The following is a 23,259-nucleotide window of genomic DNA, read 5'->3' on the forward strand; positions in this document are numbered from 1 at the left end:
TCATATTATAATAATATCGTATATTTACAAAGGGGGAAATGTGGTTTTCTCTTTTTAAACGTATTAGTTATGGATGTAAACTGTCTTTCAAAGAAAGCTCAGCAGTCATTACTGCTGAATGCACATTTCCACCGCTCACAGTTATGAATTTTCCGGCTGTGTGTCAAAAACTTGCGCGCTTTCTACTTAGACAGCATTTGTAGGCAGTTCTCTAAGCCGAAATACTGTCATACTGCTGTGTAGGTAGGCTATTTTTGCTTTGTCTTCTGGGCAATTTTCATCTTCACAAAGCCAGAACCATTCATTGTAATCCTGATTTAGAATTTTCTCATCTGAAATAAAGTCCCTTTTTTCTTCCTTTAAGAATCTTTCAAAACCTTTAAACTCTAAGGTTTCTAAAACAAATAATATCCTTGAGTCTGTTGTAAAGAACCTTTAATTTGTTATTTTAACAAATTGTAATATTGTATTGTTTGTATAACCAAATTCATTCTATTGTGATGTCTGTAACCCCTCTCTTATTGTTAGTGTAATTATTTTAAAAAAAAAATCATTTTCCTTTTCTCTTCTGCTCTCTGTTATTGTATGTTTTCTTTAATTTGCAATAAATAAATAAAAACTTTTTACACTTTTTTTTTTGAGTGTAGGTTTACAACTAGGAAATAAAAACTCTCCCTCTAGTGGTTTTACTTTCCTCCGTAGTTTACCCTCAAGAAAGTACTTAGCCAACGCCCTCCACACTCACTCTTTCCTTTCGCAGTAACCGAGTCGCACACTCGCTGGAAGCCCAAGAAGAAGCTGAAAGCTGCGTCAGAATTGACGGATTGAATCAAAAACTACGCTTTCATTTTCACACTTTCAAAGTGTCAACGTTCACTGAATCTTCTTTGTGAGAGTTTGCTGATACGGGCACTAGGCTTCGGCGTTATTTCACAGGAATACATCTGCAGAATGGCAGAAACTGAGGAGAGTCCGTTCGGAGGCTGTTTGGAGAAACTGAAGAATTATGTGCGAACTCGGAAAGGAACGATACTGGCTGCTGAAATAGTAAGTTATTAGCATGGCTGTGACTTTTATTGTTCTACAATTTCATTTTGTAAGACGCTAGCATAACATTGAGAGAAATAACGTCCGTTATTCATTTGCTTTATTGAAAGTGTGATTAGCAAAATGCTCGGTATGAAATAAATGAACTGTTGCCATTGCCATGGAGACGCTCCCACTCGTTAAATAAAAATAATTCACCTGTTGATTCACACACTTGAGTCAGAGAAAGTGAGATTTTTTTTTTTTTTGGATAAACAAGACTTAACTTACTGTATGAACATTTATTACATTTGTTTTTGTTTCATTCCTCCAGTCTCTGAGTCTGAGACCCCCAAACAGGAGTAAGATAGAATTGTTACGGAGCACTTTTGAAACATAACGTTACAATAAAAATAAACTCTTGTTTATAATCAGTTCTCAAAGTCATAAGTTACCAACCCGTTAGTCATATTTTAAGTATGTTTTTGAGCTATTGAAATGAGACCCTAAACTGAGCATATATGGGGTAAACATTGTTTAAAATATCTAAAATGTTCACTTCAAAATGAAATTTGTGTCATCATTCACGCACCATCATGTTGTTCCAAACCTGTATGAGTTTCTTTCTTCTGTTGAACTCAAAAGAAGATAATTTAAAGAATGTTTGTAACCAGACAGCTGACGGCACGCATTGACTTTAATAGTATTTTTTCCCTACTATTGAGTCAATGGGTGCCGTCTGCTGTTTAGTCACCAATATTCTTTAAAATATCTTCTTTTGTGTTCAACAGAAGAAAGAAACTCATACAGGTTAGGAACAACATGTGGGTGAGTAAATTATGATAATTTTCCCTTTTAATTGAACATTTTAGACATTTTAAACAGTATTAAACAATGTTTACCCCATATATGTTCTGTTTGTGGTCTCATTTCAATAGCTCAAAAACATACTATCCCTTTAACTCTTAAAGTTTGACCATAAACCACATACTTTACACTGAAAGCTAAAAAAAATATGTGAAGAAAGTGTTATATTTGTCATCCACACTCAAACAGCTGTGTCTAGTATAACAAGAAAATGACTAAGATAAAGTATTGTTGTAAATACAATTATGCAACTGCAGCAATTCAGTTCCTCAAACAACCTCAAAACATACTCAGGTGTTTCTTATTGTGAGAATATATGGCTACAAGTAACAGAAGTGGGTGAAGAGAGAATTATCTATCTATCTGTCTGTATGTCTGTCCGTTTATTTTTTATTTTTACAAACTGTACTTTTCAAGTTAGAAAAAGTTACAGGCCTAGTTATATAGATTTTGTTCCATTTTTGTTCATTTAAATTCTTCTTCCTTAAATTCTAATTAAAATTGCTCTCCCTCTTGTATGCTACCTCAATTCAAATTCAGTTCAAAATAAATAATTCAATTTGAATTTAAAAACATTCTCAATTCAATTCTAAATGATGCAGAGTCTTGGAACAGATTGAAATTTTAACGATTATTTACTGAAATTCTCCAATCTCATCCGCACTAGTGCATATTAATACTTGTTGGTCAAGAGCATTAAATATTGTGTCAAGTTGTCAACGGTTTTTTTTAATCTTTTTTTTTCTTTTTTGTCCTTTTTGGAGCTTGACAGAACTTGGTCACTCTTTGCTTCCACTGTAATCTGCAAAACTTCCGAGAATTATGAATGAAAGAACGCAAATCTAACAGGTTTGGAACAACATAAAGATGAATAAATGTTGACAATTTTAATTTTGGTGTGAACTAAACATATAGCTGGTAGCGGGACACTTGATGTGCTTTTTTATTGCCTTATTACCCTCATATATCACATATTTTAGTAATAATCATAAATTAGGTATCATTGGAAAGCTTAAACACTCAAAAATTCATTCTGTGGAAACCATTTTGTTAAACCAAATTGGACAATAAGTTACCATGCATGTGAACAGTACTTTAAAATCTTTTAGCTGGCTCAAATTTTTTTTATTTTTTTTTTACATAAACTTCAAATTGGGAAGAAACTTGGGTAGACATATGGCTTTGATTTTCTAGACATTTTACAGATCAGATTATTTTGTATAATATATTTTTTTCTATGAAATATAAATTGCTTAACAGTAAACTTAAACGTCTATAGCTAACTTTTTTACTCTTTCACATTTTTGAAGTGCTTTCACTTCTGCAATAATCTGCTGATAAATGCGTCTTCTTTAAAAAGCCTAACCAACCTTATGTCTGTATTTCAAAGCATTCATGAACTACAACCATTAAAGTTCAGATTTGCTCAAATAGGGGGTGACAGTTAACAGGTTAAACTAAAACATGCATTTCTGTTATAGGTCTCAGTATTGTAAAAAACCTATATTACAGCAAATTAATAACATGGCTATAAAAAGTTCTTATTAGCAAATTTGTTCTGGGTGAATGATTCGAGCAGGAGCTGACGACAGAGGGATTTTACAGACATAAACTCAACATGTCTTTGCATAGAATACTATTAGAGAAAACAGTAATAAAGGCCTGAATGATAAACCAGCGCCCCTCTATCATTTATTATTATACATAATGAATCTTTCCTAGTTCACCACATCTCACATGCCCAACTTCCTGTCTCCTGCTTAAATATGACATCCGCATACTCTCTCCTTATCAAAGCGATCTGAATTTGTTGTTTGGCTATATCTCCCGATCAGACGATGGAGTGACGGCCTTCCTTGAGAAGCTATTGACTGTCAACTAACACAGAATACTGTGGTTCCAGCAGCAATAATAGCATGTTACATAACTAATTGCTGGTTAAGGTCATGGACGTTGGACACTCATGATACACTCATTTCTAAGAGTTCAGTTTTGTCATGCAGACACACCCACAGCTAAACGTGTAGAGTCACAGTCAAGTGAAAAGACACGCCTAGCGTCTTACAGTAAGAAACCATGCATGCTGGGACTTTTACTGAGACTTAGATGAAGTAATAGACGTACTGTATAACTATTATATTCTGCTGTTTTGGACCGAAACAAACACATGCAAGAATGTTTGCTCTAGTGTGACGTGAACAAGCTGTAGGTGCCTTGCCATCACTAAAGGTGATGATACACAGGGCAACTTTTTTAGCAATGTTGCCTTCAACGGCCAACCAGATGAGACACAGGGCCCACAACCGATCTAAAAGATTGCCCAGTGTCCTTAATTGTGTCTTCCTTAAGTGTGTCCTTAACCTTAAGTGTGTCTTCGTGCGCCTTTGCCAAATGACTAGTGTTTGGGTGTTGAATATTCTTCATTGGAAAGTGGTTTGTGTATTTCACTCGTGCTAGTTAATATTTTTCGTGTTTGTGCTTCGGTATTTTGTGTCTCTGGTGTTTCCTCGTTTATCTGTTCCCCCTCGTGACCCTGTTTAGCTCGGAGCCCTCAGTAGTGGGTGTTCTTAAAGGGGCAGCGCTGCATCCTTGAATAGAGCTTCATTGTGCGCTGGCTGGAGTTCAGTCTGCTTGTGTGAGGCTCATAGAGGCAGTTTGTGCCAGTCCCCACAACTCATAAAGCTCTGATACATACGTGCATGAAGGAGGAGTGCCTGATGACATCATGCTGGCCACTCCACTCCTCCTCGCCGCCCACGGCGTAAAGACTCGCCTCTAGTTCAGTCAAGTAGATTTAATGATTTATTACATTAGTGCTCTAGAAAAACTTTTCAGCATAAGATAAATGGTTTTTTTTCAGCTATTCAAATGACACAATATAAGGAAGTTTGTAAAGCTACAATGAACTTTTCTCTAGGCATGTTCATGCATACTTTATATATAAAATAGTGTTTATAAAAATGGTGTTTGCTTTAAAGGGACATTGTGTAGGAATTTCTCCCATCTAGTGGTGAAATTGTATTTTACATTGAAACGAATTGTGCTCTCCAGCGCCTCGGTTTTTCAAATGCGTGTTGCATCTACGGTAGCTGTTATGCACCAAAAAGCTATCCCGACATTGACTCTTGTTTTTTATAATCTCTGGTCATGTTTCCTTTTACGTTCAATTTTGGACTTTTTTGGTGACGAGGATTTCTTCTCCTGTGGCTCGGCATATGTATGGTCCGCCATTAAAAATAACAGTGCAAGGCAGCCTTTTAAAGTTGCTGGGGAAGTGAAGCGCCTCTCACTGCTCTGCTCCTCCGTTTCTGCTGCTTTCAGTCACGTGACGCTGGCTCTGAACGAAAACGCGTTGTGGAAACGTGTTGGCCTAGTACTTTTTGACCCTCTCTGCTATTATAGTTTTTCAAGATGGCGGAACTACATGGAAGCCTCCGTGGACCTACCCGTCACATGTATATAAAGATAATAAATTCTTCGTTTACGAGGATAAGTCAGATAATTAGCAGATGTATTTGTACACCATTGAGGACATATTTATGAATAAAAATATTGATTTTAGTAAAAATACCTAGAAACTATACATTGTCCCTTTAAAGCTGCCCTATTATGTAAAATTTAATTTTACATGGTGTTAAACATAAGTGTATGTCTGCGATGTGTCTGCAATCACGCTATATAGGTAAAAAAGTGTGTCAAAACGAGTAATTTGGGTTTTCTATACATTGTGATGTCACAGTGTAATAGGCCCGCCCACGACTGGTAACAGACTCTGGCCTATCAGCTTAGCTCCTCCCCTCAGTGAGCTGAACACAGTCCCCCATGTTTATCTCCTCGCTATGGCAGCTAATGGAAACACAAGAATGTCTCCGCTACGTGATAAACAAGCTAAGGGCGTGTTCACACTTGGTGTCTTTTCATGATAAGAAAAGTTGACAAGGGCGCTTTTTTAGTAAAAAAAGAAATGGCAGCGTTTGGTTCCAAATAGCAGCCAAGGGCGTCTTTTGTTGCTATAACAACATAAACATATAAATAACCAGCTGGTTACGGTATTGATAACTGTTGCTAACGTTAATAGGTAAGATAGTTTTGTCAACGACAAGTAGTAGATCATACACTTACCTGAACAACCAAGGATCCGTCCAATCGGTGCCCACAGAGCCTCTTTATGGTGTATATTATGGTTTTGTGCTCATGAGTTTTGTGCTCATGTCAAATAACTCCTTGTGCTCCGACATTAGTACAATAAGTCCATCTACCGGCACCTTCTCCATTTTTTCTTGTTGTTATGAAAACAACAGGTCTCGCTACTCGCTTGCATTGGTCAGCTGTCAAAATGGTGCTATTTTTTCAGAAAACTTAAACTTTATTCAACTTGAAAAGACGCTCTAAGCTGCAGAAAAAGAGGTCGCAGCGGCATTTAAAAAACACTCAGCACTGTACACCGTAAGGAACCAAAAACACGGTTTACTCCATAGGATTATAATGTAAATCCGATGCTGGCAGCTTCAAAAAAGACACGCCCTAAATGTTCTTTTGTTGGCTGTATAAATGAACACAGAAAGTTATTTTTCCATTGCGCTAGATTGGCGAGTTTCATCGTTGCGTTTACGTCAAGCATCTTTTACATCGTCTCGCACAGGACGTTCTAAAAACGTAGCTCTCACATTAAAAGTAGTTTAACTTAAAAAAACATTTCTACGCCTTGTGTTTTCCACTGCCCACGTCTCGCATTTTTAAACGCAAAGAAGAGTTGTGTGAGTGAATGTCCTTGAATCGGAGAAAGAAACACAAGGTCCGTATCGCACGTTTATATAAATAATGGAAAATCAGTGCAGTGGAATGCAAGAACGCCTTCTGTTTCTCCTGTTTTGTTGCCTGAGTATCTGAGGAACTAAAGGCTCCGCCTTCTTCTGGAAAGGGGTGGGGAACAGCAGCTTATTTGCATTTAAAGATATAGAGAGCCTAAGTCCCTCCTCTCTGCTTCCGGCTCATGGGACCTTATTTCGGAATAAAATTGTATGGTAGTCAATGGCGAGAGACAGCTTATATTTTTATTCCGTCTGAACTGTGCCCTGAATTACACATATGATGTTGGTCAATTTAAAATATAATTATGAAAGTCAGGAAAGTCACAGTTTGTCATAAAACAGAAGAGTAACATTTAGTTTTATGTGAAAATCACTCAATGAACTACATCTCTCGTCTCGCACTATGTACATCACCAAGCTCGTGTGTGTGCAGTCTGAAAAACACACAGGCATGACGGCGTAACGTTACGATTATAACGTTAGACTATAGAAAAAATGACAGACGTAAGGTTCAGTAAAGTTAGCTTGATTCATTGAGAGAAAAGATAAGACGTCACATGCGCGCCTTTTGGGTTTGTAGTCTTTGTAATTACGTATTTCACAGTCTTATACCTCAATAGTTTTACATCAAACTGCGAGTTTCTTGACTTTAAAATGTGTCTTTTAAATTGACAAACATCATATGTGTAATTCAGGGCACAATTCAAATGGGATCCAAATATTTGTTGTCTCTCGCTATAGACTACCATACAATATTTTTCCGAAATAAGGTCCCATGGTGTCCACCGGAAGGGGGGGACTTAGGCTCTCTATACACACCGAAACAACGTGCATTTGCTTCCACTCAAAAAGGGGCATTTTGGGCATATATAATAAATTATCTGTGGGGTGTTTTGAGCTGATAATTCACAGACACATTCTGGGGACACCTAACACATATTACATCTTGTAAAAATAGTAGGTCCCCTTTAATTAGACAAAGTTCATCTATAATATCTATAATGCTATATAAATTTATAGCATTTCATCCTGCATGTACATAATGTGCGTCTGTAAATTAACTATAATAATCTGATATGAATTGCAATCTTGGGTCTATTAATTAGCAGAAGTTATTACTCAATCACCTCCATGTGACGTTATTAACAATATATTGTTGAAACACTGTGGTTTAAATGAAGGAGGTTCGACGTGTTATGGTTTTGAGAACAGTCCCAACTAGTTAATTTCTCCAACAATTCATTGCACTATGGTAGTAAAGCAGTGATTTACGTTGTTGTACAGGAAACGAACCCCAGGTTAGTGATCAACTAATATGGATTTGGCATTGGCTGATTCTTAAACTATCACTGGGAAATTTAAATACGGGGTTAATAAATTCAACACTGAATTATTTCAAGGTCACCAAAGGAAGTTTTAAAATTTTAAATGGATAAGAGAGTAAATTCTGGTCCCTTAGTTTGTGTGTGTCTTGTAATAAATAATTCATTTTAATAGAAAAAATAAATAACCTAATTTTAAAACCTAGCTATTGTGTGCCATACCTTTTCAATCTTGTTACATTCAAAATGTTCTGAGGTCATTAAAATGGGATAGTAACATGCAAATTTGCTGATATTCTGAGGAAACCCAAACATGTAAAAACAATAAATAAATGTACATAAATCTTTAAAACTTAAAGTTTGGGACGGTTAATACTGCAGAGCAGATTGTAGAAGTGTAGCATGGTCACTTCTGTGTGAAGAACTGTGGATGTTGTATTACACGCTTGTCAAACTAAGTACAGTTGAAGGCAAACAGCAGTAATATATGTGCGTGCCCCATGCTGGCTTCTTTTCAAAGGCATGGAGAGATAAGATTGTGCATGTTTTCAACTGGCTTCCCTAATGGAAAAAATAACTTTCTCGGCTCTTTCTCTGATATTTTGAGCTTAGCTGAAAATGTAAAGTGTGGTAAAAATGGTTAACGTTTATGGTGTTCTGGGAAGTATTAGGACAGAATTAACCTCAGATATTACCTCGGTCTGGTTGCTCTTTTGACTGGCTTTGAAATGCAGTATTTGAACGCACTAGCAGTTGTGTTTTCTCTTGTATTTTGCATTTATATGGGGGGGGGATTGAGGATGAATGGAGTAGTCACGTGAGAGGAGGCAGTGCCTCCATCGCGCTGTAATTGGCTATTGTGCTGTTCACACGATAAATTTATTCACATGCATTCCACATTCAATCTGACTGCTAATACTATAGTAAGACTTAAAGGGATAGTTCACCCAAAAATGTAAATTCTGTCAGTATTTACTCACCATAATGTTGTTCCAACCCCGTAAGACCTTCGTTCATCTTCGGAACACGAATTAAGATATTTTTGATTAAATCTGAGAGCTGGATCACTCCTCCATCGGCTTCTAAGGGATTGAAACTTGCCAGCCCCGAAAAGTTATTAAAGACATCGTTAAAATAGTCCAAGTGACTACAGTGGCTCAATCTTAAGTTTATCAAGCGACGAGAATACTTTTTGTGCGCAAAAACAAACAAAAATAACGACTTTATTTCAACTATTAATTTCCTTCTCTGTTGGCCTCTAGTCAGTTAACGTAGTGTGATTGCGTAGAGCTACGTCACATGTAGGCTCACTATTGGCCGATGCTGGTCATGTGTGTGATGCGTGTGACATACAACAACAGATCGTACGCTGTTAAACTAGTGAACTGAGTCGAGGCCCAGAGAGAAGGAAATTAATAGTTGAAATAAAGTCGTTATTAATTTATTTTTTGTGCACAATAAGTATTCTCGTCGCTTGATAAACTTAAGATTGAGCCACTGTAGTCACTTGGACTATTTTAACGATGTCTTTAATAACTTTTCAGGGCTGGCAAGTTTCAATCCCTTAGAAGCCGATGGAGGAGTGATCCAGCTCTCAGATTTAATCCGAAATATCTTAATTTGTGTTCCGAAGATGAACGAAAGTCTTACGGTGTTGAACAACATGAGAGTGAGTAAATTTTTGGGTGAACTATCCCTTTAAGCGAACTAAATGATTAGAAAGGCCCTGCATACATCACCATAGAAGTTTTTCGTTTCACCGGAAGATTGCGTTATGAGTAATTTAATAGATAGGGAGAATTTTTTGTTTATGCTATATTGCCATGGTATCATAACTTTGTTTGCCCAAGTGATAATAAACAGGAAACTTATCTCCTAACACATTGAGAATCTTCCTGTTTGAGAAGATAAGTCTTCACACTTGCGTGTGTTTGAGACGTTGTTACTGTGGAAGCAGCAGCACATTACAAACACAAGGCACAGGTGTTTCACGGTGACATGTGGACAAATCATTAGTACCACGACAAACCATGGCAACATAAATTACACTTGAAGAGGAACTGCACCCTGTAAGAACATTAAATAACACCTTCACTGTCCTTGATACAACTATTGTGGGAATATAAGTATTAGTTGTGTTTGATAAGGCGTTTTTAGGCAATCAGACATTTAAATAAAAAATAGAAACATCTATTTAGAAGAATTGACCAAAGCCATATCAAGCACCCAGAAGTGCTGCAGTGGTTTTCGATTCAGTTTTGGATTATTGTAAAAAATGATGTTTGTTAGCAACCGCCTCTTTCAAGACCAGTAAAAGCTTTTTAAAAAATCACAAGGGGGTATTACTGATGTACCTTATGTCATTAAAATAAAATGTGAAAATATCACACACACTTGTGTTAACCACAGACCTCAGAAAAATACCCATTGTATTCAGGACGATGTTTTGTAGGTCTTTACCTGGAAATGAGTTAGCATTTGAGCATTTCCGAACTGGAAGTGCTAAAATGCTAACTCATTTCCAGATTAAGGCCTACAAAAAAATGTCATCCCTTCAGTGCTCTATGATGTCATGGACTTGAAGGTGTGCTCATGTGACCGTAATAACCACCTAGCAACCACTCGGAACACCTTAACAACTGCATAAAAATGGCCTGTCAGCAGCCCAGAAATTCCTAACATTGTGTCAGGGAGTATTGCACCACTCACATTTTCTAAATTCCTTGCCACTAAAAAAAAAGTCTGGTTACTTTTGATCTTTTCTTTCTTAACTTATTTTAATGTTTTGTTAGGCTTGTCAGTAGGTTTAACATTTTGAGCATGTTGAAATGTTAAGGTCAGTAATTTTTTGTCAAACTGCATATACTTGCTTTTCTTTTTATCGTTCATTAAAAACAAACCATAGTCATGGATTATATACTATAGTCTGAGTTCTTGAGGTCTGACTTGTGTCGACAGCAGGAACAAACCTTTCCTAGTAGCAGTGTTTATCTGGATATTTTTGTTTCATGGCAGGTAGCAGGATCAGCAGATGTGCGTATCATGCGTTTCACTTTAAGGGCTGATTTGATTACACATTCATAATATTTCTGTACTCCCAAAGGTATTCTTGTAATAGTTCTGTTTGTAACCATATAAGGACCTCGTCTACTAGGCCTATGTGCTGTGTTTACACCCATGGCCTATTCCTCTCTTTTAGTCCTCACCACATGTTTTAGTAATCAAAGTTCAAAAAGCTTCACAAACTCTAGAGGGATGTGAGAAATGTAGAGCTCCACTGTTAACTAACACCTAGAGCAGATGGTACGTTCAGATGAATTGTGGGTAGTGAACAGTAGTAGAAAGCTTTGGTGATTTGGCAGCAAACATGGATGACGTACTTGAGAGGGGAATTTCCACACTAAAAGCCAAGACATTTGTAAAAATAGTAAAGAACACTACCATACACAATGACTCTTTAAGAAGCTTTAAGTTACGGATAGTGTTCAGTCTATCATTGTTAGTTTTAGTTTTTCCATAGTTTCACTTTGTAAAGTTTTTATTGTAGTTTTAAAATTTTAGGGCTATGAAAGTTAACTGGTTTCATTTAAATTTCTTAACACAGTTTAGTGTTATTCTGTCTAGTGGTTATTTCACGTTTAATGTAGGCCATTTGTAGTGGTTTCAAGTTTTATAATGTATCAAAATACCATGTATCAATAAGCTTCTTTAATTTGTGGCCATTTTTAATTCATTTTTAATTGAAAAAAAAATGACCCCCCCCCCCCCCCCAGTTAACAAAACTTTTCATGTAGTTTTATTTTAAATGCATCATCTGTTTTTGTATCTGTTTTGTATAGACATGTCATAAATCTTATTGTGAACAATTCATCCATGTATGTTTTTCATGCTTGTAACAGTTTTTTTTACACCATAATGTTTAACTGATCTTCCGGTGAAAGTGACACTCTCTGACTTCTCTCTGGTGAATGCTGAACTTCTCCAATCAATCAGCTTTAACCCTTAATCCACAATTGACTGCAAAACTCTCAAAATTCAATCAATAACTGATGGATAGACCATTGCCCTAAATTCTTTTCTTTTCGATAATCTGATTCACTCGGATGCATGTCACAATATGGAAGAATAGATTTGGTTTTTAGAATTATTTTAGCTTCATCGCGACACTATAATAGCAACACTGCAATAGAAAAACAGGCTTTTTGTCTGCAGAAGAGTGTAAAGGCCTAACTGCTAATGCTAACCAGCTAACTATTGACTTCTGCTCAAAACCATGTTCACGTCCTTACACTACACATTCTACACTGATGTGATCAAGTTTTTGAAACTTTCTGTCTGTCTGTTTTCTTGTAGCTCGTCAGTTTCATCATCCTTATCTGTTACGCCGCATCAATGTATGGAGGGTATACAGCTGTCGCCATCTGCGAGATGGTCTTTGCCATCATCTTCTTCATTGTCTACATGTTTGAGCTGGACAAACAGTTCCTGGTGGTCAACTGGCTCTGGACCGTAAGTATGAATTCACACACACTTGCATCACAGTATTGTGGTGGCGAGTTTTTCACGATCAAGTGCCACTCATATTTTCTCTGTTTGCCCCGCCAGGATCTGTTCCGCGCTGTAATCGGTGCAGCGCTTTATCTCATCACCTCTCTCATCTGTGTGATCGGTGGAGCTGGGGATGGGGCTCGCATCGCTGGTGGGGTGAGACATCCAACGCTCAGCATCGAAACATACCATTCTTTCATCTTTATGAACAAATCTGATTTATTAGGGCTATATATCCATCACTCTGCTAGCAGCTGTTTATAACAAAGCTCACCTTCTCTCTCATAGGTGTTCGGTCTGCTGGCTGGGATCTTGTTTTCTTATGATTCCTACACACTCTTCTTGGAAATCAAGAGCAGCAGACAGCATACAGCTGCTCCCACAGGTGCATGAACACACCCATTCATTTATTTAACAGGTTAGAAAGTACATTGGCCTCAAAAGGTATTTAGACACTTAAACCACATTTAAAGGGGTCATGACATGGATTTTTAAATTATTTTAATATGTTCCTTGAAGTTCACTTATACTTTTGCAAACACCAAAAACACCACAAAAAAAATAACAATTATTTATACATATATTATTTATATATATATATATATATATATATATATATATATTAGTGGTGGGCCGTTATCGGCGGTAACGTGCTGCGTTAATGTGAGACTCTTATCGGGCGATAAAAAAAATATCGCCGTTAATCTATTTTCAAAGTTGGGATCATAAAATAGCTTTTTCGAATATCGTTATATTTTCGCGCAATTCCAATGTGTAGCCTGTCACAGATCGCGCAGCAGGGTATTTTCCTGTCAGGGACACAAGGTGTATACTTTTACATGTTACGTACAAGTTGGCAGATCTGTCTAAATCGGTTCGCAAATCAGTCTGAATGATCTGTTCAGTTTCCTCACGCACTGAATCGTCTGAAGCGTGTTCAATCATTCGTAACAGGAAGATTTAAGAACATCAAGAGCGTTGGATGAAGTGGCCATTGATCTGCAGTTTAGTCTACTGAAAGCAAATTTGCAAATGCATCATATTTTTGCCAGCGATGAAGATCTTTATTAGTTGAACATCTTCGTAAGCTGTCTGTGAATGAATGATTCCAAAGGACGATACATTTGATTTCATTTCATTCAGGTAATACATTTTACATTCAAACAGATTATTACGCCATGATAGCACTACTAAAAAGTATGACATTATCCGTTTTTTGGATATATACATTAATTTATAAGCTACAAAAAAAACGCTTCAGAGCGTCGGCGCACTGGCAAAGGTTAACAGGTTAAATAAGCTACCATTGTGTAGTGTACAGTTTATGAAATGAACACCCGCCATCCCGCGGTAATGTGTGTGTATTGCGCAGGGGCATAGTCACACGAATAGTTTACATTGATTGAAACTAATTTGTTTAAAAAGGAGGAGGCTATTGCCGGTAAAGGCAGGTTCACATAAAATCATTATGACATATGACATTATTTTTTGATCTAACGAGCATCTGGTTTGGCGATGCAAAAACGGACTGTAACTACGTTGTGCTTATTGTTTTTTTCTTCTTCCAATTGGCCTACTATGTTAAAAAAAACGACGAAAACATGTTACTTGTTCAATTGATAAACAGTTTGTTTGATGACAAATCGCTAAAGATGAAATTGGCCTCCCTTTCTGTCATTGTGAGTGTGCGTTTTTTTTTTTTTTTTTGAACGATATTCGACTTTTGCTCCTCTATTGTCGAATGCCATTTTTGGCAGAAATTCACATCCCTACGCGAGGTGAACTATTCTCAAAGACTTCCTTTTAGTCATTATTTGGGTAGCACACATATTCTGAATGCCTTTGGCAGAATTCAAATGAGCCATTTTAATCAAGATTAATTCCTAGATTACAGTGAGATTAATCTAGATTAAAAAAATTAATCTATGCCCACCTCTAATATATATATATATATATATATATATATATATGAAAAAAAAAGATTATTTTCAGCCTTCATTCTGAGCCTCTGTTTGAAATGACCCGTTTTTAAGGAAACAGAATCAACGCCCCCTCGCTATTGCATGCAAGTACTTCGAAAACAACCACTTAATGCCGTCATTTACAGACAAAGCATTAATCATTACGTATGTTTTGTGATGCAGCTGCTGTCAGATCAGTCTGCTGCTTCATCTGTCAACAAAAGTTTCTTTGCAACTCTGCATTACACTGTTCCTCGTTTGCAAAACAAAATGCTCCGAACAAACATACAATCCTCCGACGCGATCTGTGACGCCATTAAAATACACCACTCACTTATTACCTTTCGCTGGGATCCTTTTAAGCTCTGTACAGAGACACAAACCAGCTGTTTGAACTGGACGTGTCAAAGCGAACGTTCTTCACTCTTCTGTTTGTCCTGTTGTGGACAGACTCTAGTGCGTTGAACATGTCAGAAACTCAACACGCATCTGTATACTGTATCCAGTATAGACAGCGTCAGTGATTATAATGGGTTCTTTTGCTTTTGACGCGACGCTCACATCCAGTGTAGGGAAATGTCAGCCGCTATTAAGCACCAGAATGCCAGTGGGCGGGGCCTATGCTGTGATGATGTGTAAATATTCGTTGATGTCTTGCTCTGGAGGCAGTCATATGCAAATGTATTTGCCTGTAAGACATTACAGATCCCGCATTATTAAAACGAGCTGTTTTTGACGCTGTGAGTAGGACGTTTTAAGCTATGAAACTTGCTGGATCCCCACACAGAAATGTAGGCCTAATATATGTCAATATATGTAAATTACATATATAATGTCAGTGCCCATGTATATCTGCTGCCTATATGAGAATATATGCAAAATTCATATATATAAAACACATAGACATATATGAAACATATATTTCAAAATATAGCAAAAATGGCCGTTTTCATGTAAGTGCCATATATTTTCCCATGTATATGTATGTCACGTATTTATACTTAATGTTGTCCATATATGCGAGAAACCAATACTATACTGTAATATATAGATATATGATATCATATATGGATGAACTCAAATATTTTCTTCACATGTTTGGACACATAAATGTTCATATATGTTGCAGGCATATATTCTCAGATAAGTTAAATATATGTGTCTAGATATATGTCATGCTATTTAAAATTTAAGTACATATATGGCCATATATTACATTTTTGTATGGGTCTTTTAATGGTTAAAAGACCTCTTATATGTCAAAAGATCAAGGCAAATTTGATTTCTCATGTCATGACCCCTTTAAAAGTCATTGCATTAGACAAAATATCAAACTAAGTGTCACCAAATGTTGCAGTAGTTGCTCAGTGACTTCAGTGGATGTTCTATGTCAGTTTAAGGCTGCACATTATTACTGAAATTGCAATATTTACTTCTTCTGTTATACAGTACCTGTCAGAAATTAATATTTTTTAATGTTTTTGAAAAAAGTCTCTTATGCTCAGTAAGGCTGGATTTATTTGATCAAAAATACAGTAAAAACGGTAATATTGTGAAATGTTATTACAATTTAAAATAATTGTTTTCTATTGTAATACATTTAAAGTCCCCCTGTAGTCAATCATTTTATCCCTTAAAACTCATCTTTGATCACCAAAATGACATTTTTAAATGTTTTTTTTCCTTGGAAAAAAAACGTCTTCATGCCTTAAAATAGTTTGAATGTAACTACACCCTTGCCTCATTTAGTATACGCGGTTCTATTAATGTTCAAATGAGCCCCGCCTCCACTCACTCACTCCAGCTCAGAGATCCACTCGTTGACGATCACACGTTGACCTGATTGGACCTAATTGGATTAAACTGCCCGATTCATATGGATTACTTTTACAGTGTCTGTATGAACTTTCTGAAACATCAAAGTTTCAGTGGGGGGACAGAAATCTCATTAAAGATATCAAGATCTGTGTTTCGAAGATGAACAAAAGTTTTAAGGGTTTGGAAAGACATGAGGGGGATTTTCTTTAAATCTGCTCACCCAGGAGAATTTATTCCAGTTGTTTGACGATGAAGGCCGAGGTTTAAGCCTCTCCCTAGATTTGAACTAAAGGTGACACATGTTGTAACTCTCTTTGAACAGGTCGCTGAAGGCTTCTGTGGGATGTTTACAACTGACATTTGGCATTTGAGCCAAACTGTTATTCTGGTAGAGACGCCAGTGGCAACACTGGTTTCTAACTGAAAGCTATGCCGTTTTACACGTCCGCTCTTCGTTCCGTGTAACTATAACAACTTAACCTAACTAACTATTCCCCAGTTATTTATTTTGCGTCTCCCTTTTTGTTTTCTCTTTGTTTTCTTAACAGATGACACTGTTTGAAAGCTGCTTTTCTCACTACAACATTAACAGCAACCAAAACATGGAGGAGGATTCTAAAAATGGCAAAAGTTCCTGAGAGTTACCGTAAAGTTACCATGACAGATGAAGACCAGAGGAATGCAGAAGGGTTGAAACCATTGCACAGAAAAGAAGTGTAAGCACAAAAGGGATTGAAAAGTGAACTGTAAGATTAATAACAGCTGTTAAAGAAGCCAACAATATATGAAGCAACAGAAAGCTGTTGGCATCCAAAGATTTATTACCGTCGCTTTGGTTAGGTGGCTTTTGTTAGCACAAATGGTTTGTCAGATTGGTTGGTCACTATTAGAAAAGCACCATCACAACATTTAGTAGGAGATGGGGCTAATAAACACGTCAGATAAAACTAACAGCTGCAAAACTACTATCAGAAGAGTTGTCTTCCCATTCTTTACTAGAGAAAGACCCAGTGATTTTAAATGAAGTCATTTTTCATTATTATTACGTTGTGTTGGAAAACTGGATTTAATTCAGTCTGGTGCTGTTTTAGTTTTTTTCTGAAGAAACATTAAAGCTTATGCTTTTTATGGTGTAAAACTAGATTCTAATTACTATTGATTGTTCTTGTATTTTGTGTCTAAAATAAGTTAATTGTATAAGTTTTTAGTGATTTCAAACAGGATTTCTAACCATATTCAACTCAGGTGCATGCAGTCTAGAAAAAATAGTCAGTTTTCAGTCAATTTAAAGGGATTTTCAAAAAAAATTAAAGGGACCCTGACATGTTCTAAGGTGGTACAAATTTGTTGAGATGTCATTGTGTTGGCATTAGGGGTGTAACAATATATCGTGTCACGATACAAAAATGCAACAATATGTATCATGGATAGAGACAATATGTATTGTGTATAGTTCACCCAAAATAAAAATTACTGTGCGTGAAAAAATTCAAGTTTACAGAGTTTTAGTGTCAGTACTACATTAAACTACTATATATATAATGTATAATAATGCAATGGGGAATATCTGTGGGTCCTGATAATGCCAGGTGTCTGATGTTACCAGTAAAAAGTGGCCTACATTATTTTAAATATATCTAGTCAGTGAAAGAGTGCAAGCATATTCGTCTTAAAATAATTCTGTATTTTCAGGTTCAGAATCATCAATATGTTTATTCTGGTGTCACTACTGTCCTGTGCACTGGGTTATCAGCACTAACTCCAAGCATATGCATTTACACCCACAATGTAATATCAAATTTAGCATTTGAATCAACAGTTCATTTTTTGTTAACCTTTTACCATGTGTCTTGGAGTATTGCAATAATATCGTATCGTGAGTTCAGCATCGTGACATGAGGGTATTGTTACACCCCTAGTTGGTACAATATGTTCATTTTTATTAATCTTTCTTACATTTTGCCATTTAACCGGTTACCTCAAAGGTTGCTCAATATCTCAATGCCATAGGTGTGGTTTTTTTAATTATTCTAATAATAAACCAATTCATATGTTAGACATGCCTTCATTTGCAGTGTCTATTCCATTCAACCCTATTGAGTAATGTAGAGTAAGAAATACTAAAACAGCCCTCATCATTTTCAGGAAATATCATGAATAAAAACTGCTCAATCAACTGTGTAATAAGAAATGATTGTTTTGACGTGCCTTGAAAGAGATCATTGAGCTGCCAGCTACGTTTATTCTAATATGCAGTTGGTCGTCTTCATGCTTGAATAAGCAGAACTTCTCAACAGCTTTTGGAACAGGAAACTATCATTCTCACATAACACCTGATTGTTGTAATGCCATATGCACAACAGTTTTGTAATTTTACTGTAAAACATGGGGACCTTGTCTAAGTCAGAGATTCATAAATCTTTCATTTTTGTAAAACCATAATCAAGAGTAAACAATTGTTTTTTTCTTTACCATTTATAGCATGTGTCAATTGTTGTAACAATTTATAAATTTGATATTGTGAAGACTGTTTGTCTATTTGTTTTTGCAGCCTCAGCTCTGACTACCTGACAGCATTTATTTGTGAGATGGTCAGAAATGCCATCAGATCTGTAAAAAAAAATTATTAACTCAGGATGTTCTGCTCTTTTAAAACGGACGTATTTTCAGACAAACGTATTTTTCATGTTTTTTGTTCCCGGAAGTACAGCGTGTGGAAATAATTCTGCAGGATTTAAGTCTCTGTCTAAATTGGTGTTGCTGGGTATTTTTTGAGTTCCTTCGATAACATTCAATAAAAGTCTGTTATAACCTATTCAACTTTTAAAAATGTGTGTGTGTTTGTGGACCCTTTGATGTGTGTGAAGTGAGTGAAGAATACTGTGCGCGCAGCGCCACCCGCCGGAGTGTTACGGAGGATTTCGACTGCCAATAATATGACGTTTTAGAGCTACACAAATGTAATTTATATATAAAAATGAGATAATGATTAAAAGAAAAGAAGAATTCACTATATTCAATGATAGACAGCCATTGGAGAAAATGTGACAAATATTTGTCACTAGATGGCAGCATTTACATTCATTGATAATGAGGAGTTTACTGTAGGCTTTTCTGCAAAGGTAAAGACTTGTGAAAATGCTATTCATGTATTATTATTGGGGGGGGGGGGGGGGGGGGGGGGGTCTTTTTAAAGACATAGTTTAAAAAATATAGACTACAATATACCATTCAGAAGTCAAGAATAACGATGATTTTCCTTATTTATATGTTTGTTTGTAAAGCAATACATTTAGAAGGATTCCAGGATCATGTAACAGTAGACTTGAGTAATTGCTGATAAAAAAGTATATATTTTTAAATGTACAAAATAGAATACAAATATATAACATTATTTTAAAGAATAATAAAAAAATGCATAGTCTTTTAACTAGATAGATAGGTAGATAGATAGAATTATAGACAGACAACAGCTGATTCAGTATGAATAAAACGGAATAACAAACCGTGATCACGATACACTTTAATACACTATAACCTACACACAATATACGTATTTTAAATACTTCAAACTAATCAAAAACCAATGTGCAGTACGCTAGGGGGTTTCACAGAGAAACAGAATGTTTTTGTGATGGGAGTATGAGGTACAGTAGGGGGTGGTCCTGACTCCTGATACACTACAGTTAAACACTTGTCCTGTAGGTGTAGCCCGTCTGGTTACACGCTCTTACGGGCAACTTCTGGTGGAGTTGTTGCCAGCACAGATATCTACAGGCCAAAAACCACCAGACCCTCGAGACGAGCGAGAAGAAGTCACGTTAGGTTCAAGGAAACTTCAGCGGACACATGAGAGTCTTCGCGTGAGTCGCCACAGCCGCCGACATGTTCACGCGCGGATCGAAGAAGCGACGCTCCAATCGCTCTGTAAGTCGCTCTCATGTCGTGGCATCCCGCTTTTAACATTATCTAAAGACATTTGATCCCTTTCCACAATATGTCCTCAGGTACTTGAATGAATGCAGCGTGGTTTGACGTTTTAAAGGTCATTTTAAACCTATCGTGCTGTTTTAATGGTCGAAAGTTACTTTTGTGTCACGCACTTATTTTACCTGAGGAGACTGTTTTCATCGCAAGGCACGGAGTGTAGGCTTCATATATTATATCGTGCACTCCTATATTTACTTTTATTGTATCAGCTGTAAGTTTTGCATGTAGCCTATAGTTATCAGTCATTATTTTGCCCCTAACCATTAATGTGGCAATTTTTTGCGATCATGTTAACTATTGCATTGTGGAGGCGTGGCTTGTTTGTGCTACGTCACCGTTACCTGTGCAGGTGACGACATCGGTTGAGGATACCGTTTCATAATAATAAATGATTTAGTATGTCAATTTATTACACTGAATTTAACCAAATCATGTGTTTAGTTTATGTCTAAAATAACAAATAAGGTCTAATGGAAAATTATTCTTAAAATGTTATTTAAAAAGTCTACAAGTATAGAACAAATTATAGCACGGATTCATTTGACAATTTTGAATTTTCACGTGTCATTTTCAACCGTTTTAAGAATATTACAATTAAGGTTAGCCCTGAGATTCATAGTAGATCTGCATCAGTTAGCACCCTAACGGAGTGCCTCATGTCACGTTTTGTAATGTGTTTTCCTTTCTGAAGGTAGTGTTTTCCATTGAGGAAACATTCCTTAAATGTCTGGAAAGGGAAGACAGGGACAAAAAATAAACACAACCTAAAAAACATCAGGACATGCTTAGGCCAATGTTCAATGTAATCCAAGATGCTAATTGGATTAGAATATTGAGTAGATTAGAACAGGAAACTCTTTGTTTCCTGAAGTTGCTCTCTGTAATGTTTTGATTCAGATCTGTACCAGATGGTCTTAATGGTGAAATAAATCTCGTAGTTATGTATCTTAAAATGAAATGAATGGAGATCATCTGATATTGTCCTTTTAACTTTGACTAGAATTCACGAGCAAGTTTCTTTGACATTCAGCCAGTGTTTTCTTTTCTCAAACACCCACTTGTAAGTGTCATGCTAGTTATTATTAAGAATGTCCTACTCAGGACAGTACACTGATCTGAGGAAACAATGATGGTGGGCCTTTAAAAAAGTGTCTTTTAAAAGCTTTTGACCTCTTGTAACTGTTGTCATGGTCACAATCGAGAGGGAATTTCCCCTGAGGGTGTGGACAGGAAGACACCCGGAGAGCTTCCTGTCTCACCGTAAGAGACGGGACATAAAACCGTCAGGTCATAGTATGTTTCTCCGCATAGACTGTACACGTCATAGTTTGTTTTGGTTTAGGCTTTTTCATGTTATCTTATCTCTGCAAATGTCTCCACAGCAATCTGCACAATAACCTTTGAGAGTTAACTCTGCTAAACTGGCTATTAAGTCATTGTTTTGTCTTTATGAAAGTATTTTTTGTACGTTTGTTGCTCTCTTTGCATGCTTTACTGTTTTTACATGTGTTAAATTCTGTACTTCTCTTACTTGCATTTTTATTTACATTGCGCTCTGCACTTTTGTTGCTTTTTGTTATTTACCTTACTTACGTCACCCGTCATTACCTGTTTCACTTCTATTCTTTCTCAGGTTACTTATGTTCATTTTTGTACTTTTGCTACTTTCGTTACTTTGCACACTTGTGTTATTTTTTAGCACTTTTATTACTTCGATTACTTTCCTGACTTCATTACTTTACATACTTGCTTTAGGGGCTGTTCACACAGAACACATTTTTCCGCTGCTCTACTTTTCCCATTGTTTTTCAACGTAAACATTCACTAGAACATCTTTTGCAGCATCTTTCGCTTAAAACGGCATTCTAAAAAGGCAAATTTTATAGTTAAAATACGTTTATTTTTATTAACCCTTGTGTTACTAGCACTTTTAATACTTGCATTACTTTCATTTCATTACATTCATCACTTTCCTTAATTGTGTTACTTTTAGCACTTTTATGATTACCTTCCTTACATTACTTTTTTGTTACTTTCCTTAATTTACATACTTGTGCTACTTTTAGCACTTTTATTACTTACAATACTTATACTTTCATTCATTACTTTCCTTACTTTACATACTTGTGCTACTTTTAGCACTTTTATTACTTACATTACTTGTACTTTCATTCATTACTTTCCTTACTTTACATACTTGCGCTACTTCTAGCACTTTTGTTAATTACATTACTTTATACATTACTGTTAATTTCCTTACTTTCTTTTCTAATTCTGCATTACTTTTGTTACTTTTTGTACTTGCATTACTTTTGTAACTTACCTTACATGTTACTTTTTGTACTTGCATTACTTTTGTAACTTACCTTACATGTTACTTTTTGTACTTGCATTACTTTTGTAACTTACCTTACATGTTACTTTTTGTACTTGCATTACTTTTGTAACTTACCTTACATGTTACTTTTTGTACTTGCATTACTTTTGTAACTTACCTTACATGTTACTTTTTGTACTTGCATTACTTTTGTAACTTACCTTACATGTTACTTTTTGTACTTGAGAACTTCCAAATTTGTGTTTTGTCCTTTGTTTGTTTTTGTGCTTTTCTGAGTACTGGTTCTTGCTAGGATAGGGAATTGAAAATCGATTCCTATTCTGGAATGGAATACTTGAGGTCAGGAATCGGATACTTGTTATAAAATAAAAATTTCGATTCCTCTTATCGATTCCTTTTTGAGCATTTCAATGCGATTTTAAACCATTCAAGCACAAGACTACTCTTTTTAATTACTGAGTGTTTACTTGTCTTTCATAATGCTTGAAATGTATGTTAGTTAGGCTAGGCTAGTTGTTTTTCTATGGTATTTTTAAACCACAGGCAAACGTTCCTTGCGTAAGTGTTCTTTAGCCTGT

General features: G+C 36.1%; 3 protein-coding genes across 4 annotated transcripts in view; 2 read left to right on the forward strand and 1 right to left on the reverse strand.

The window, feature by feature from the left end:
- The window catches only part of rmi1 (RMI1, RecQ mediated genome instability 1, homolog (S. cerevisiae)), a 362,517-nt gene that overhangs the window by 337,721 nt on the left and 1,537 nt on the right, over positions 1 to 23,259 (reverse strand). The window lies entirely within an intron of this gene.
- Positions 689 to 19,183, forward strand: plp2b (proteolipid protein 2b). Of its 2 annotated transcripts, none has more exons than XM_077223853.1 (5): positions 689 to 1,047; positions 12,380 to 12,535; positions 12,632 to 12,730; positions 12,863 to 12,959; positions 16,676 to 19,183. In XM_077223853.1, the coding sequence occupies exons 1-5, from the start codon at positions 952 to 954 to the stop codon at positions 16,681 to 16,683; spliced, it is 456 nt and encodes a 151-aa protein (XP_077079968.1). In that variant the 5' UTR covers positions 689 to 951; the 3' UTR covers positions 16,684 to 19,183. The 2 variants fall into 2 exon arrangements, with proteins under 2 accessions (XP_077079968.1, XP_077079967.1); XM_077223852.1 differs by having other exon boundaries at positions 706 to 1,047; positions 16,902 to 19,183.
- prickle3 (prickle homolog 3) overlaps positions 19,524 to 23,259 on the forward strand; it is a 49,374-nt gene continuing 45,638 nt past the window's right edge. The window contains exon 1 of the mRNA XM_077223780.1: positions 19,524 to 20,280. Within this exon, the coding sequence (XP_077079895.1) occupies positions 20,239 to 20,280 (42 nt within the window). The 5' untranslated portion in view covers positions 19,524 to 20,238. The remainder of the gene's footprint in view (positions 20,281 to 23,259) is intronic.

Source organism: Siphateles boraxobius, unplaced genomic scaffold, assembly GCF_051911475.1.
Source record: "Siphateles boraxobius isolate OS27281-9 unplaced genomic scaffold, OSU_SipBor_1 9, whole genome shotgun sequence".
NCBI classification, from domain to species: Eukaryota; Metazoa; Chordata; class Actinopteri; order Cypriniformes; family Leuciscidae; genus Siphateles; species Siphateles boraxobius.